Genomic DNA, 17,397 nt, shown 5'->3' on the forward strand with positions numbered 1-17,397 from the left:
TTCTGGGACTGAGAATTACCCATAGCAGTTTCTTGCTCAAAATGTCTATAGCTAAACTACTGAAACATGCCATTTGCAACAGCTGAAGCATCATTTGTAACTAGAAAAGCATCCCCAAGTTAAATATTTTCTTAGACACATTCCTGAACATACAAAATGTTCAAAGGCAGTACAAGTATTTTACTAACAGTAAAGTTCTACTCATTAGCTTACAAACTCAAAGCCAGAATAAGTTTGTTGCTCCAGAACTCCAGCTACTTCAAAGAGAACAAATAAAAACCCCCAAAACCCAACTCACTGGTCATCAGTTTGGAGGACCACTGCAAGTTGTGGATTCCAATTTCCCAAAGTACTGCAGCTCCCGCATACTGCAAAAACCTCTCCTAAAAAAAACACAACCCAAGCAGAAGAAACCCACAATCACCATTACTTGAGCATATATGGAATTAAGAAGTACATTGTACATGGCCAAACTGTCAAATATTCTAAACATACACCCCAGAGTCATCCATCTAAACTCCCTCCTCTTTCTTGTTCAGAAAGGCGTTTTTCCCCCACTTAAAACAACAGCATCTTCTTCACCATCACAAGGATCTCACCGACAGAGGGATTAGGTTTTTTAGTTTTGAGGAAGTTCTCATGCCTCTCCAATTATGTCCATTTTTTCCAGTTATACAGCTTAATCTAGTAAAAGATACCACCAGAATTGCTTATGAAAGAAACCTCTGAACACCTAACAATTGGGAGGGGAGGGAAGGATCTACAAAAGCCAGGAATTAAGTAAGATAATTTATTCCTCAAAAGTTAACTGAAATCATTTCAGACAACATCTTGATCTACAGCACTTTTTTAATAAATGTTTTTGTTCCAATTTATTGAGGGGGATTAGATTAAGCTTTTTGGATGCTCACTGTAAGCAGACATATGCAGACAAAGACCATTTGTATGTTTACTACATAATTCTCTGCACACAATTGCCTAGGTCAGGTGCTTTACCTTTTCCACTCTGTACTGAGGCATATTATGTTTTATTTTCACAGGGAGGAGATAAAGGTGAGAGGGAAGACCACTTGAATACTACAGTTTGAATTTCTGACTGGAAATATTAAAGAGAAACTAAGATTCTTTTACTATCCCTTTAAAATAGCAGCATTTAGTAAACCTTAGTGAACATGCCAGCTCAACTCTGCAGTGCCATCTAAATTATATTCCTCTTAGTAGCAGGTGGTTAAAATAGTTTTCTAGCCTTCCTTTTTAAATGAAAATGTGTGAACACCTAGTGAATACTTATCACTTGAAGTATAACACACAAAAGGCAACATTTGAACAAGATGTAGTCGCCCCTAAACTCACTTGGACAGTTACACTGCAAGGCTGAACAAGGATTTGTAAAACGCTGCTTACACCATCTGAGGAAAGGCACAAGTGAAATGTATCATAAACTGCAACTGCCTTTTCAAAGGCAACTCTAAACTCAGCAGAGTTTCATTTTGTGTTTTAAGTTCAGGGGTCTTCAATTTCTCCCCTCCCTTTGCCAGGTAATCCAACGCTGCTACAGGCAGAGTTCCTTCAGCTACAGCAAAGAGGAAGCTACTCCAAGGCTCCTGCCCAGTCTCAAAGCTTGTAACAGCACCACTGACGTTGCAATCTGCTTGGGCCAGCTCTGTTGAGAAGTGTACAGATGGGAGCTAGAAGCTCCAGGTTTTCTTTCATAAGAAAGAAACTTTGACCATCTAGCAGCCTCTTGGTATGCAACTATGTCCTGATGAAAACCTGAAGGAGTCACAGCCAGTAAGCACTGACTCTCTTCCTTTTGCTAGGACAAGGTAAAAATGAAGCAGTGCATGTCACAAATATGCGACAGCCTTATGTTAGTTCATCACCAATGTTGACTTTCAAAGTGGTTTTGCAAGAGGGAGTGAGTCAAAGCATTATTCCTATGCTGGTGATGCTCTTTCATCCTGCCAGTTAGCCTGGCTTTGACATCAACAGGAAGGGACAGTGTCCTGTCTCACCAGCTAACTACTCACCATGGTGATCTGCCAACCAGTACATGACATTTCTACATAATGCAAAATTTTGCTTTTTGTAAAATTGCTGATAGCTCTGAAAGCCTCTCTTCTTTCACAGGACTACATCTCGCCACTGCCTGCATCTCAAAGCTCTTCTTCCCAAGTCAAAAGCAGCAGTATCAGTATTGTCATGAGCAGAAGCAGCCTTCAGTGTCACCTCTTTATGCTATACATATGGTGAGTATTTCCAGGCAATTCTCCATAACCTGCTAGTGAGGCAGGACCTATTTCTCCCTAATCCTACTTTTTTTTTTTTGTGGACATTATCAGTACAAGAGAAAGTTATACACACACAGTCAATTTTGTTAGTGCCAGTGCCATTGCAACTGTGGAAGCAACACAGACTAAAAACCTGAACAGGTCAATGCATGCTTGGCGAGCCTGGATCAGAACATAAATACTCATTTCCATGAAATAAAAAGTTACAGACAGAACACTGCTTTTAAAAATAACAATTTCAGCATCAAAATCCCTAGCATACCATGAGATTGTTGGTTGAAGAAAAAGGTAAAAATTAATTCCCAAATCTCATTTTCAAATTCCTATGTGAATTTTTTTAATTAATGTATTGTACAAGGATTCATTTTTGTGTTTGAACTGACATGTTCTTTTTCCTCTGAGGAAAACAGACAAGGCAGCCTTTCAGCATTAAGTTTTCTTCTACTTAAACCACATATAAAAAGGAGAAAGCATGATTTAAGTACCTGGCACTGATGGTCCTCTTACTGCAAAAGTGACTTGAGAAGAGGTCATAACTGCAGAACTTTCGCCTCAGGATGGTTAAAATCTCCTGTAGTGGAAGGAAAAAAAATATTGCATTTCAGGAACAGTGCACTACATCTGTTGCTGTCCTAAATAAGAGGACACAAATCCCACCACTTATAGGGAAATGAGCCACTAGTGATGCTACCGTGAGTGAACAGTGAAAATAGAGAAGGCTTTAAAACCAGCAGCAGCCACAGAAAACAACATCCTGCTGCAGAAGACACTGTTGCAACACTGGCTCAAGAAAAAGACTACTAAATCAAATACCATATGGAAGTATCAATATCATGCAACATTTACCAGTCTTAAGCTAAGATTTTCAAAAGCTGATTTTGACTGATTTTGCTCCCAAAGAGGCCACTGGAAATTATAACACATTTAAGATTATGACCTCTGGCAAGCAGTAACTTCTGACTGCCTCATCTACGCTATTACTTAGCATTCTCTTCAGAACACAAGCAAGGTTTCACAGACAAGCACTACCACCTTCATGGTGGTGTTCATCACCTTGGACTCTGCTCCCTACCTACCAATACTTCCAGTCTTTCACATGGAGCACCAGCAACTAGAAGCACTAAGCAGTCTTCAAAACACTGCAGCAGGAATGGACTGCCTACAGCCAGGGCAGCAGTAGGACGACTGACCCCACTTCAATTTTCTACACTCCTCCAATACACAGTAACTTGATGGGAAAAAAAAGCTGCCAGAATCCCACTTTCCCTATTACAGCAGAAACATTATTGATGTAACGCATCTTTTTTGTATTATTTATGAAATCATACCAAAGTCCAAGTCTGGTTGTTGCTAGATTAACTCTCATCACGCAAGTATATTCCTTTGCACACGGGCTACAAAATAATCATACTAATTATATGCAAAATTAACTTTGCAATGCTCTCAACTAATCCATTTCTTTATATCACTGAGGTGTGTGGGGGTGTATGTATATTTTTTGTTGTGGGCTTTTTTGGTTTCGGTTTGCTTTAAACCAAACAAGTAGAACATTTTTATTGCTATTTTTTAAACACAGAAAAAAAAGCACTTTATTAGAACATTTTTATTGCTATTTTTGAATTAGAAAAGGCACTTTTTAGTACAATGCTGGTTAGCATTCCTTCAGTAACAGCTTTAATAATAATGGCAAGAAAAACTAACAGCACTATAGAAAAAAAAACAAAACTACCTTTCACTAGCTCTGCTACAAGCCCTTGTCTTGAGAGGGCACAGGGCAGTTTAACAGATGCCTTGAAAACAAAAAAAGCTATAGAAAGTCAGATATACCAAGCAGGGGGGATATCTCATAATCAATCCCTGTTCTTCCTGGGCAATCAGTTAGTTAAAAGATGCTTAAACACCTACAATTTTTTTTCTGAATCTTCTCTTCCTCTCAATCTATCCCTTTACTAACTACTGCTGCCTTTATATTCCTTTTTCTCCTCCCTTATGTCATTCTTCCCACATCAAGGGAGATGACTTTTCAGTGCTAAAACTACAGCAAGAAAATAGCAGCAGTATAGATGCTTGTGGTCATGTATCCTAATTCTGCATGTAATCTTTTATGAGTAACATTTCTGTAAATGATAAAATCCCAAACTACTGAAGCTGGAAACGATCTCAATTAACCTGAATTCCATGAAGGGCACACCTTTTACAAACTTTGTCACATGTGTGTCATTAGGTGGTCTGTGCATTAACAGTGACACATTCTAGCATTTATTTTTAGCAGTTATATATAGACACAGAAGTGCAGCATGTTTCAGTGCTGAAACTATAATTGGAGTTATGAAACTGGTCCCACATGACATAAAAATGCTCAGTTTAAAACAGAGAATATAAACTACCAGTGCGCATTTATGATGACACTGAATAGTTACCTGGACACCCTTTAACTGCAAAGGCAGAGAAGCCAAAGGGGACACGAGGTAGGCAAAAATTCCTTGCCAAACACAGCAGGTAAGTGGCAGATAAAGCCTGAACCCACTTCCCCAAAGCAAGAATAGGATTTTGCCTTGTAAAAAACACTATTTCCAAAGCTCATGCAACACAGAATCAGAGAATAGTTAGGGTTGGAAAGGACCTTAAGATTACCTAGCTCCAACACCCCTGCCATGGGCAGGGATACCATGCACTAAACTATGTCACCCAAGACTTAAAATCAAACTTGACAAAAGCCAGCATGTATGCCTGCCTTCAAATTAATTGCCCATCCATTCTGAGAAAAAAAATAAATCTGAAACCCTGTTAAGTCTATAAAGCTTTTAACCTATCTTGTAAAAATTCTGTGCACTTACTTGCAAGACATCTGTAGGCTTTTTTAAACCACTTGGCAGAAGATTTAGTTTTCTATATAACAGTAGTTAACAGTATTGAGACTTTGATAAACTGATTTTCTACAGCTGTCTAAAATTCTGCCCAAAAGGCATCTTATCTCGAAGCCCCACTCAACCTGCCTAAAGGATGTATATCAGGAGAAGAAAAACTCTGGTTTACATCACCAAACACAGGGCCGATTTTTCTAGCAGAACTGCAGCTACAGGTACTGCACTTACATCCATGTTTAGGGTCTAAGTACTACCCCTCATTTTGAAGAAACATCTTTTCTTGCAGAAGCACACAGCAAAGAAAATAGATCGGCTTGATTCATTAACAAAACGCATACATTGTGTATTACCATACACCTATAAAGACACAATGCAACAAAAGGAGTAAAAAAGCCTAAGTTTAGCTGTCTAGCTACTGATGGCTCCTTAAGAAAGGAAGTAACTTAATTCCCAGAGGGCAATGGTAAGAAATCCTACACATTCAAAATCTCCGGCCGGTAGGTGTCAGGCAATCTTTTAAATCCTATGTTTCTTCCTTCAGATTTTCAGCATTGCCTCACCAAAAGAGCTGACAAAGAACAAGAAAATCCTCTCCACTCCCCACATCTGTAAAAATGGACTGTTTGGGAGAATGCAAAGACTCCTCAGCTTGACGGGGTCATAATTGTCTGCTTAGGGGAACCGAAGCAAGTTAAGAAGAGTTACGTTGAAAATATTAAAACATTTCCTAATCAGCAACTATTAACAAAGCCAACCAAGCAGATTTACAAACTAGAAGTCCTTGTGCAACAACCATTTTAAACCTAACTTTGGGTTCAAAAGTATGAAAGCTGTATTCACATCTGCTGCAACTACACACACCCAAATGCTACCTGAGGTGCAAACAATTGCTCCTCATCCTGTGTCCCTCTTTCTCCCTTTGGTCAGCTTTTACAGACTGCAACTACATGCAAGCAAGAAATGAACACTTGAATCGAGGTCATTTCCTCATGGGAAAGAGGTCTCACCCAGGTAGACATTCACACAATGGTATCAGCACTTCACAAAAACAAACAACAACAAAACCCCCAAAGTGTTTCTTTACCTTAATTCTTGCTGTTCCAACAAAAACACGTTCTTTCCTCTGCCATGTCACAGTTCAACGCTCTCTCACTCTCCTCAAACAAAGCAAACCCTTACCTTTCAATCTCTGGAGGCTTCCCAAGGAGATGGTGACTGCACAGCAGCAGCACTCTGAGTCCTGGTGCTGTACTAACCTGCCTTTAAAAGCTTGACTCAGGTAACCCTGCCCACCAACCAACCTCACCCACTGGCTGTCTGCAAGGCTTCCAGAGCAGGGGCAAGATCAGCTTGGTAGCTAAGATCATGTACAATCTTGGTTCCCCTGCTACAACACAAAGCTCTCCTTGTAGTCTTAGGAAGAAAAGCAACTGGGAATGCTGCAATTTTAGAAATCCACTTACTTGCCTTTATACACCCAAAAGAAAACCAATGAAGATTTTAAGCACAGTACCCAGCAGGTTGAACAGAAGAGAAAAAAAATGTGCTCTTTGTTCTAATATTGCCCATAAAGCTTTCCTTTCACAGTCTCCTCCTCATGGGTACCTGAAGGAGTACAAGAACAACAGGAGTTGATGTATCTCTCTAAATAACATTAAACACAAGCTCTCCAGTCCTGATTCTAGAAGGGCACTTCTAAAAGATGCAGGCAAACAGCTGTGGACCTCTAAAACCACTTGGAAGAAGTGAAAAGATGACATTTCAGACCCTCCTTCTGGCATAAGACAATCTACTACTAAACAGCACAAAAATGTCATAGCTCCCCTCTAAAATAAGGTAGCAAAGGTCAACATGGATGGGCAAGACAATTTTTCACTGTAGTCAAAATATACCAGAACACAGACTTCATTTAATAATTCCAAGATCAAAGTTCATTTGAACTTTGTGGCTTACAGGTTTGGTGGTATAAAAAAGCCCTTCAGCTTACACACATGCACACACGCCTTAATTTCCTTAACCTCTGCAATATATTTTAAGAGGTATCAATGTATTTTAAGAGGTGTGGGCTGCTTGCGGTCCCATATCTCATACTCAGTATTTCAGGCTTAGATAAACATACACCAAGTGATCTGTGACAATCCTGCAATATGAGCCTAGCTTGCAAACACTGAACAAATTTTAGACTCAAAAATTCAGAGCATTCATAAAGCCAGATGACACACTCTCCCTCAGCAACAAGGGAGATTCTTAAAAGCAACTCAAACAGGTTTCTGAGGATCTGACTTATAATGGTGTCAAAACAGTGTCTTGAGACAGGCTTGAAGTATGATGTGATCATTTTTTTCTACTGCAGAGACTTACACAGCTGAAGGCCTTGAACTTTCTTTTTGCTGTATTGACAGAAGGCTTTCAAAATTAAGCAACTATACTGAGCTAGATCTGAATGAAAAGCTGACTTTATCAATAGAATTGGCTGTAAGGGCTGCAGAATGGTTGGTTATACTTAGCAGTAGAAGGAAAAATATACATAAACATCTAATGGTGGAAGAGAAGGGAGACAAACCAAGCCTCGGTAAATTCCACGCTAGCTTTCTAAACTGGGGGTACCCACAGAGAACATTTCCATTAACTAATCAGAACTTGTAAAAAAAAAAGAGAAACAAAATGCTGCTCTTTTGGTACATAAGGGATCCAAAGTTTCGCAAGTTTTATCCTTTCTAGGATGCAGCTAATGGGAGTATAAACAACTTCATTTATGCTCCTTAATCTAGATGACCCAGATCATGAGACCATGACCTTTTGCATGGACTTAGCCCATTGAGGATAACCAGCATGTGGCAAAATGCTGACAAGAAAGCCAAAAAGCAGCAGACTTACACAGAAACATACTGTGGGACATTTCTTCCCCTCAAAAAGCCCCAAAACGCTATCCAATAAACAATTAATAGGAATTTCTGATGTAAGGTTATGAACCCAAAACTCTCTTGGGTAACATTAAGGATGACTGGATAATAATATAGATTTTTCAATGACAGTAAAATGCAACTTATAAAAGTCTCTTTCTAATGGGTGAATTTTTTAAAGATAGCCAAGCATATACATTTTTATAGGTACTTAATGGCATTTCTCAATTAAAATGAGAGATCTTGGTACCTAGGTGCCATGATATTCCTGGAATGCATTTTAGTATTTTCAAACATCTGGTTCTTACTGTAAGAATATTTTCAACCGCTGTATTACTAACTTTGCTTAGTTATCTGCAGAAAAATAAAGACCATCTGTGCACAAACAGGCTGTTCCATACCATTAGCACACATTTCATCACAGATCACAGTGCAGTCTACTGGCACTGCAAAAAGCAAACATAAGCTCAATTATTTCAAAATATCACTCCCATTTATTTTTTTGCACTCAAAGATCAAAATGTAAGGACAAGAAGGCTGCATTATTTTTGATTTATTTTTCTGATTTTAAGCAGGCATTCTCCACCTTAAAAGCAGACTTATGAGACATATCAACACCAAGGAGAGGTCTAGTGCCAGCCTGAAACAGGGAAAAGGTGCCACAGGATCAGCCAAGTCATTCGACATCTGAGAGTGCATGCTGGGAAGAGTGGAGCCAAGGAAGGGCACCACAGCTCCCTGCACCCTGCCTCAGGAAGCCTGCATATGAACACTACCTTGCACTGCACAACAAGGTACTGCACTTATATTCTGCCTTCTTGAAAGCTGTACTATATGCAGCAATAGAAAATCCACCACCATGCATCATTGGATCTAGGGCTGTGCTGAATAGAGATGAGGCTCACCACACAAAACTGCTGGTTTAAGACTCAGTTCTGTCACTTTTACTCACAGAATTACCCTAGAGCATAGCAATACTACTTCAGACTATACCTTTAATATTTAAATGACATCTAATCAAATCCAATTAAACTTGTAGTATGAGGAACAGATGCTGTTGCTTGTGGTTGGTCCTAATAAGGTATCAGAATATTACAGACCACATCTAAAGCAACAAATTAGGTACATAATAAAATTAAGTAACAATAGTTGACAACACCTGGATTTTAGAACAAGGTCAGAGGATATGCCTGTCAGGACATTCACTCCAACAAGTGAAGAATTTTTAGAAACAGCATTACAGCACCAACTCCTTCATTTTCACTCAAACAACCAGAAGGTTCTTCCTGCCCTCTCCTTCTCCTTTTCCCCTCCCTGCACCTTGACTGCATGAGAAAGGACGGTCACAAAGTCAGAAGCTCTCATACTGCATTGCAGTATTAACACTGGACAGAAAACAAACTTGCATGTAAGATCTGGACACATCCTATTCAAAGGCAGGAATTTTACCAATAGAGCTATGCTGACATTTAGAAAGAATCAAAGCCTAAGTACTATTTCTGAAACAGCATCAAATTAGCATACAAAAATACCTTTAAGATGATATTTTCAGTATCAATTTAACTACCCATTTGCAGAGCCAAGCCAGCCCTGGTAATTAAGCATAAGAACCCTACCTGACATACTATGTTTGCCCAGAATGCCTCTACTTTGTTTTAAGTAACAAGACCTTAATGGGTTTCAGCATGTTTTAAATACCTGTCCATGTAGCAGACTCTTCTGTCTTAGCTATGTCATAGCAGCTTTGCAAAGTTCTTAAAGTAAACCAGACCAGCATCAGTTTGATTTCTCTTCGCTGAGGTGTTGCTCATTATTAACACGTGCCTGACAAGATCTTTAACAAGATAGCAATTAAGCTCTTTATGATCACATTAATATTCTTCACTTAGGAATGACATAGACAAGCAAGATTCATAATGCCCCCCACAGCTCTCAGTATTCAACACAGCAACAAACAACTTTTTTTAAAGGGTTTTCAAAGGCTGTATTTGTGGCAGTTTATTAGCGTCTATTCAAGACACACGGTATTCCCCTCCCCCCCGATTATTTTTTTTTGTATTTTCTACAGTTATTTTACAGGCAACAGTGCTAGAACACATGAAAAACTATAAGGAAAAGTATCTCTTATGATAAAAAAAATATTTCACTTAAGTATTACACTCTGCCATTAACATTTTAAATACTCTGAAGGCTAAACTCCACCTAACACCACATGCTTTAATTAAAACACAAACACCCTGCAAGACCGATTGAAAAGGAAAAAGAAGAAACAATAAAGAAATGAATCTGTGCCTCCTGCAGCAGCCTGGTTAGGAAGCAAGTAATGAAGTTAATCTAACATTATATTAGTCTCCGTGGCATCAAGCGTACTACAACGCAAGCCGTAAGCATTGCTAGTGTTCCTTCCAGTCCAAAGCGGAGACAAAGAGCAGAGCGGATCGGCGCACACACCCCAAGCGGAGCCGACCGGTGCCGCAGGATGTCCGCCAGCAGCACCCCGCCGCCCTGACGGTGACTTACTGACTGCTCCCGGCCCGCCGATGGAGGCTGCCGTCCCGCACACCCCGCACAGCGGCCTGCTGCTGGCCGGGAGGCGGCGCGCCGCGTCCCCAGGCCCGCCCCCTCCCAGCCTCGCGGCCGCTTACATAATGCACCAGCCGCGGGACCGCCCCGGGCGAGAGCTTTCGGCGGGGACGTAAATAAGCAGAGCGGCCGGCGGCCCGCCAAGCCACGCTCACCGGGTGCCGGTTCCACCGCAGCGCCAGCAGCACGGTGCCCCCGCCGCACCTCGGGCACCCCCGGGCAGCGCGGCCTCTCGCTCCCCGCCTCGGTCACCCCCCTCAGAAAGCCACACGCCCTTCCCGCGGCTGCCCTCACGGCCGAGCGCCATCCCTGCCCTGCAGTCACCACACACCAATCGACACCCGAGGAGCGCGACACCGCTTCCCCCGCCGCCCTGCCCTGCCCACCCCGCGGCGCGAACCCACAGCCCCTTAACCCGTCCAGGCCTCCTCAGCAGCAAGCACCGACCAACCGCTCCCTGCCACCACACAGCCCCTCCGCGACACCCGTCCCGGCGGCACGGGCTGACCTGTCCACGCGCCGCTCCCGGCTCCCAACCCGTTCAGTGCGGGGTTGCGGGAGGTACCGCCCGGGCTCCCAGCGGGAAGGGGGTCTTGGCCTGTGGTTGCCTGCCCCCAGTCTTCTCCTTCTCCTCAGTGCTAGGCTACAGCCATTCCCCCATAGCAGTCTGCCTAGCACTGTCCCCGCGGTACCGCCTGCGAGGAGTTTGGGCCAGCTGCCTCAGTGCTCTGTCGGTACCGGGGGACAAACCGACCCTCTCGGGTCTCCTCAAGGGCAAGCATCAACCGTCCCCTGCTGCCGACGCACAACCCCACCGTACACGCATGGGCCGAGCTGGGTAGAGGCCTTGCTGAGGTGAGGTGAGCTTCCATTAGCACCTTTCTACCCTGGAGGTTGCCTTACCTCAAGCTGGGGCCCTAGTACCCAGCCTAGGAGCGGGAGGGCTGCGCTGGGGACAGGCAGCCGTTTTCTTGCGTTACCCTTGAGTCTCAGTGGCTTAGGCAGGCTGTGAGTTCATAGCGCCAGGGATGCAATGGATTTTTTTGGTGGTATGAAGGGGGAGGCCGGCATGCCTGTCTTGAAAGGCTTTAGTCTCTTTAGTGGATTTGACGGTGGCCGTCTCTCTCCACGTGCATTTTCCTAAGGCCCTGTGCCAGTGTTCCAGCCCTGCCAGTGGGCTGTGCCTAGGGTCCCCACGGACCTCGGCTGGGGCTCGCGGGAAGGTCCCCTGCTGTCATGCAGGCTCTGCCTCTTCCTCTACGCGAGTCCGGTTGCCCATGAGCCCAGCTCCATAGGCAAGAGAGCTGTCATTCATGGTATAGCTGAAAACATGTCTTCATAGCAATGGCACCAAGGCAACCCGATGTGGGGATGCCCACACTGGAGTTCTGAAGCCGCAGGCAAAATTTAAGCATGGTATTTGTCTCTGTTTCAGGGTACCTGAGACCATTGGGTAAAGACTCCAGGGAGATTTGCTGCACTAAAAGGTAGTGTTGTGTTTGGAACTCCTGGCCTTTATGAGACCTGATTTTATGACAAAAATAGTATCCCACTGGAATTCACCCAACAAAGCGTTAGCAAATAAAGGGAAATGATTTTCCTCTGCATTTTTGAGGGAGCTTGTTCTCCGTTTTGTAGCAGAGTTACAGAGTTGTGAGAATATGGCCTGTCCTTTAATAATAAACTTGCATTAATAGTTTGGTAAGTAACTTGCTTGTGCTTTATACAACTTGTGTGAGCTAACAAAGAAGCTGCAGTCTGAGTATGCAGAGAAACCACTTATCCTGTCTTGTACTGGGAGTTAGCACAGTTACAAGTAGAGCTTTACAGGTACAGCTTTATCTTTTCCTTCCATCCATCTTTAAATGGAGAGCTATTTTCCATTAATCCATCCCCTGCAAATCTAGACATAAGTAATTTGTGATACAGCCCTGGGTGTTGTAGGGAAAATGAATGTTAATATCAGATGGTTTATACTAGAAAAGTATGTAATATATCTGAATTGCTGAGGTCTTTATGTAATCATTGCAACATGAGAGTACCCTGCTTAAAGGAAAAATGGTAGGGGAAGGTATGCAGTAAAAGCAAAAGCTGAAAGCAGTTTATTTTGAAGCCAAAAGAATAAGAGGAATTCCTCTGGGTAAGGAGGAGGGAGTGCTGGTGAAAAGTGCTTGTTGGAAAATGAGGATCTTGTTAAACACGGATGGGAACTACTCTAGTTACAAACCCTTAGTAATTAAGTAAACATTAGAAGTCATCACTCCTACAGGTGTACCCAGCTGAAGGAAAGGGAAGAAGAAACTTTAGAGAAAATACTATTTAGGAAAGTAATTGCCTACTGGTTTTCTCTTGCCTTTTTTTTAAGATTTATTAGTTCAAGTAATTTGTTGTAAAGCTGGGATGGAACTGAACACTTTCAAACATGCTTTGGTGTGTTACATTTTTACAAAAATGTAATATGGTGCCAATCATTTTATAAAATTGTACTATTAATTTTTTGATAAAACCTACTAGTATAAGACTTGGTCTCTTTCAGCTCTACTGTTTATTTCAAAAATGCCTTTATCTGATCAAAACTATTAGTGCATTTCCTACCATAATTTACTATAGCTAAAAATTGCAATTCAGACCCTAAATGGATGTAAGAAATACTCATGTGTTCATTCTCTTTAAGATGTACATCTCCCTGCTTCTTCACTAAGATAACAGAAGCTACTGTAATGAGCTCAACTGAAATGCTTAGAGAATTCTCTCCCCTTGTAAATTCATGTGGTTGATTTCAGCTAAAAGCTGAAATTTGGTCAAATCATTTTTAAATTCTTCAGGTATCTTAAAATAGTATATATTCATTTGGAAAGAATGTTAATATGAATTTTTGTGCTGCGTTAAGAGAAACAGCTGATTCTGTGCAGCATTAATTGGTCATGGCAACTTTCAAGGACTAATTTTTTCTTTAAAGGTAACTTGAGTTTGTCAAAATCAGAGATGATGTTCTTCAATGTGTAATTGATAAGGCTTTTCAAAGGGAAGAAATTTTGGTTAGCTGCACGATTCCTTTCTCTAAACCATTAATGTTACCAGGATTGCATCACGAGGGCTGAGCCAAGTGTTCTGCTCTCTACTCTGTCTCAACCTGTGAGATCCCTGTCTTGCTTTGCTCTTAAGCTTTTCACTGAAATACAAATTTTAATAGCTTAATTCCTGTAAATAACTCCATTGCACTCCTTGGTCTTGCTGAATAAACCAAAACCTGCTAATTAAGAGTGATGACTAAGCTTGTGCTCAGTGCAGAGCAAGTAGGAAAAGGGTGGAATGGAAAATACTGTTATGTCTTCGCTTAAGCTGAAAAAAGTCTACATTTAATTAAGTTTGCCAGTGTCCTTTTTTACTTTCCTCCTCCTTAAGAAGTTGCTTCAATATGGTTGGATCAGGTAAGGTCTTACTTTGCCATGACGCACCAGGCAAGTCTCAGCTACTCCTTGAGATAATATTAAACTGTAGAGTAATTAGAGCACATAAATGAGTTTATAAAATTCAGAGGAGTTTTAAATATCTGCCCAAAAAGTTAAGATTGATGGTCTGCTTTCATTGTTTACAATGCAACAAAATAAAAGCAAAGGAAATGAGGTTTTATGTCATACAAGCTGAGCTGAATTGAGTTGCTCTTTGCAAAAGTCAAAAAGAAATCCAGAAACACAAAGCTGCAAGATCTGTTTCCAGTGTACAAACACAAACTGTTTAAACAATGTGTGCATGTGTTGGAAAGCATGTTTTCCCCTTTCCACTATAGTAATTTACTAAGAATTACTAGTACTTAGCCAGTACTGTCTGGCAGACTGCTTTGTCCTGGCAATGATACTGTTGTGGGTGAAGTTGCTGAGCAGAAGCAAAAGAGCTAAAAGATGCCCTGTGCATGCAGCCTCCCCAAAACTGTGGAAGCTGTTTTAAAACTGGACCTTGCTCCCAGCCACAATGTAGGGTATGAAGCAGAGAGGGTTGGAGGCGATTTGTGCCATAGATGGAATATCAAAGTAGCCTTAAGGCTATAGTAGTTGAGATGTGAAGCCTGGTGGGACTTCCTCAGTCTGTTGTTTTGTAAATGACAAGAATACCTGCCCAAGTGCTGGAAGCAAGTGGTTAAGGCTAATCTGTAGAATACACTAGCAAACCTACAATAAAAAGGCACTAGGAAATGCCTTTGAGGTTTTATGTCTATTTCTGTAGCCAATGTAATATTTCCTTCAGTTGCCAGAATTATACACTCAACCTGTAAATCAAGCTTCATTCATACTATAAGTAGTTAGAAAGTGAACATTGAATTATAGATGTGCTTCTTCCTCCTTCATAGTTTGCATTATCAGTTCCAGTGAAGTGGTTATATTGACACCAGCGCTCACAGCTGAGGAAAGCTGTGTGTATTCAGATGAATTGCACTCCTTGGTTTACTGCACTTGATTTTTCTGCAGTTGTTTCAGCTCTGATGGATTATTGTGAATAAAAATAGCTGGTAAAAATATGTAAATGAATGCACAGCATTAGGCAGGCAGTATCTCATTAGCTCTTTTTTAATCTTTCTACAAAATCACTGATTCTTGAAAATACACTTCTGACCATTTCCCTGGCACTGAGAGAATTGCTGTATCATTATCTAATGAGAAATCTGGAATTTACAGGCACCAAGGAAAAGAAATGCAAAGAGACTGGAAGGTATCAAGCAAGAATAAAAATTGCAAGACGGTAGAACTGCTGTTAGCTTGGCACAAGCCTCTCAGTCTCATAGAGAATGATGAGAAAGGATTATTAGTAAAAGGCCTGTTGTGCAATGACATTTTCTCTTTAATATACCACGTAATACAGTATCATATATTTTTCTCTGTGGACAAGTTAAATGTCAGGGAGCACAGAAACACATTACAGATTAAGCAAGAATATAAAGCTGTGTTCAAGACTTTTTAAACACTTACAGTAGGGAAGCCTTGAAGGTAAGCAAGAGGTGTAGAGGAAGGAGAGCAATGCTACTCTAGATCAGCAATAGCTCAGATTTCTCTTTGTTTGGGGGAGATTATTGCCTAATACAAGGACTAGATATGCTGGTAGCAAATGCAACCACAAACCAGAAGGGTGGATAAAAGCATCAAAAAAAAAACCCAAAACAAACAGATCCAGAAAAACCCCAAACCCAGGTGCTAATACAATATTGCAGAAATTAGATTTGGATTAGGAATGAGAGATATTATAATCTAGCTGTGAGGGTGCCTGAGGATGATTTGTTTTTTGATCTAAGTTGGTTTACAGTTTCTCAAATGAAACATGTATAAATGAAGTTTAATTGTGAAAGACCTAAATAAAGAACTGAAGTACCACACCATCAAAGCACCACTTTTCAACTAGCCAAAGTCATTAAACCTAGGTTTACCACAGCAGAAACCAGTATCTAATATGAATCTTCCTTGGGTTTTTTAAATAACCAAATCAAGTTATATAGTAAGTATTATGTGTATATGTAACTTAAGTTATATAGTAGGTTATATACATAACTTTTTTTGTTCAATTTTTGTGTATGTGGTGTTCTGGGAACTCCTGGCTCTGTCTGCAGGCCAATTACAAGCCATTCTCTTGTATTCTGGCACAAATGGTGGTGGTGTGGTGTCGTCTCTGAAATCTTGTTGTTTCTGAAATTGCACTGAAGACTTCCCATGCTCCTTTTGCCAGCAGCACCCATTTCACTCTGTCAGAGACGAGGGTGGTCAGCTAATGAGAAACACCGGTGATTGCCGAATATGACACAGATAATGTCGATTTTTTTTTTTTTTTTTTTTTTTTTTTTTTTTTTTGTCTTTTTGCCCATCTCGGCAGAAGGAACACCTGCCCTAAGATAAGGAGAGATGGGATTTCCTATGACAGCAGGATGTTTGTGGTTCAAAATCCCATCTCAAAGGTCATGTTTGTGCTTTAAATAAAATGTGAGGCTGAATTTTATGCTCTGCCAGATAACAATAGTAGTGATGCAAGTGCATCCTTTGGACTCCACAGGTCAGGGCCAGTGATAATGTGGGGCTTCAGTGTGGTGGTTCCCAGTCTTTCCCCAGGGGGAGGACAGTGGTGCTCCCAGTACCCATGTGAAACCAAAGGGCCCAACAGAGAAATATGACACTTCTTATTGTCCATTGGAGCTTTCTCCTTCCATGCTCAATGTTACTTGAAGTGTGCCTATACTTATATGGAGAAAGTAAGTGGGAGACCTCAAATTCAATACAGGAAAAACTTAGCTTTTCCTATCGTATGTTTCTCCTCCATCTGCTGCACATACTTACAGTGACAAAGAAACATGTTTTAAGTTTTAGTTATTGACATTATATTCTTTACAAGTACAGACTTCTCTGTGTGACTGATATTTCTTCCTTTTTATACTTATTAAATAGGTATCAATTCTCTTGTGGTAACCCAGGGTGTAAGGCACTGTTGTTTCTGGGAATGTTACCATACCCAGGGAGACAATTTCTTTCTTGTAACCAAAACTCAATTTGAGGAGAAGCTAAAGGTGTCCATGGCCTAAAGCCAATCAGACATCTGGCTGCAGCATTTTGGCTCTACCATGCCTCCTCTTGCACTCCCACCTGCCCTTTGTACTCTCTCAGGTCCTTGTTTAACCTTTCACTGAGCTATACTAGCTCTCTGTCAGAAAAGGGGTGTGTGTGTGTGTTTGTTTTGGGGGTTGATTTGTTTGGTTTGTGTGTTTGTTTTGTTGTTGAT

General features: G+C 41.1%; 1 protein-coding gene across 5 annotated transcripts in view; it reads right to left on the minus strand.

The window, feature by feature from the left end:
* The window catches only part of GPCPD1 (glycerophosphocholine phosphodiesterase 1), a 42,803-nt gene extending 32,275 nt beyond the window's left edge, over nucleotides 1–10,528 (minus strand). The window contains exons 1-3 of one of the 5 annotated variants that reach the window (XM_057396930.1): nucleotides 6,338–6,556; nucleotides 2,777–2,859; nucleotides 299–383 (exon numbers count right to left, since the gene is read on the minus strand). In XM_057396930.1, coding sequence (XP_057252913.1) covers nucleotides 299–383; nucleotides 2,777–2,825 — 134 coding nt within the window. In that variant the 5' untranslated portion in view covers nucleotides 2,826–2,859; nucleotides 6,338–6,556. Of the gene's footprint in view, nucleotides 1–298; nucleotides 384–2,776; nucleotides 2,863–6,337; nucleotides 6,561–10,512 lie in introns of those variants that run through there. The other 4 variants (XM_057396929.1, XM_057396928.1, XM_057396932.1 and 1 more) reach the window with 4 other exon arrangements.
* Nucleotides 10,529–17,397: the final 6,869 nt, after the last annotated feature.

This window comes from Pezoporus wallicus, unplaced genomic scaffold, assembly GCF_028554395.1.
Source record: "Pezoporus wallicus isolate ANWC-B61680 ecotype Strahan unplaced genomic scaffold, APGP_CSIRO_Pwel_v1 contig_7265, whole genome shotgun sequence".
NCBI classification, from domain to species: Eukaryota; Metazoa; Chordata; class Aves; order Psittaciformes; family Psittacidae; genus Pezoporus; species Pezoporus wallicus.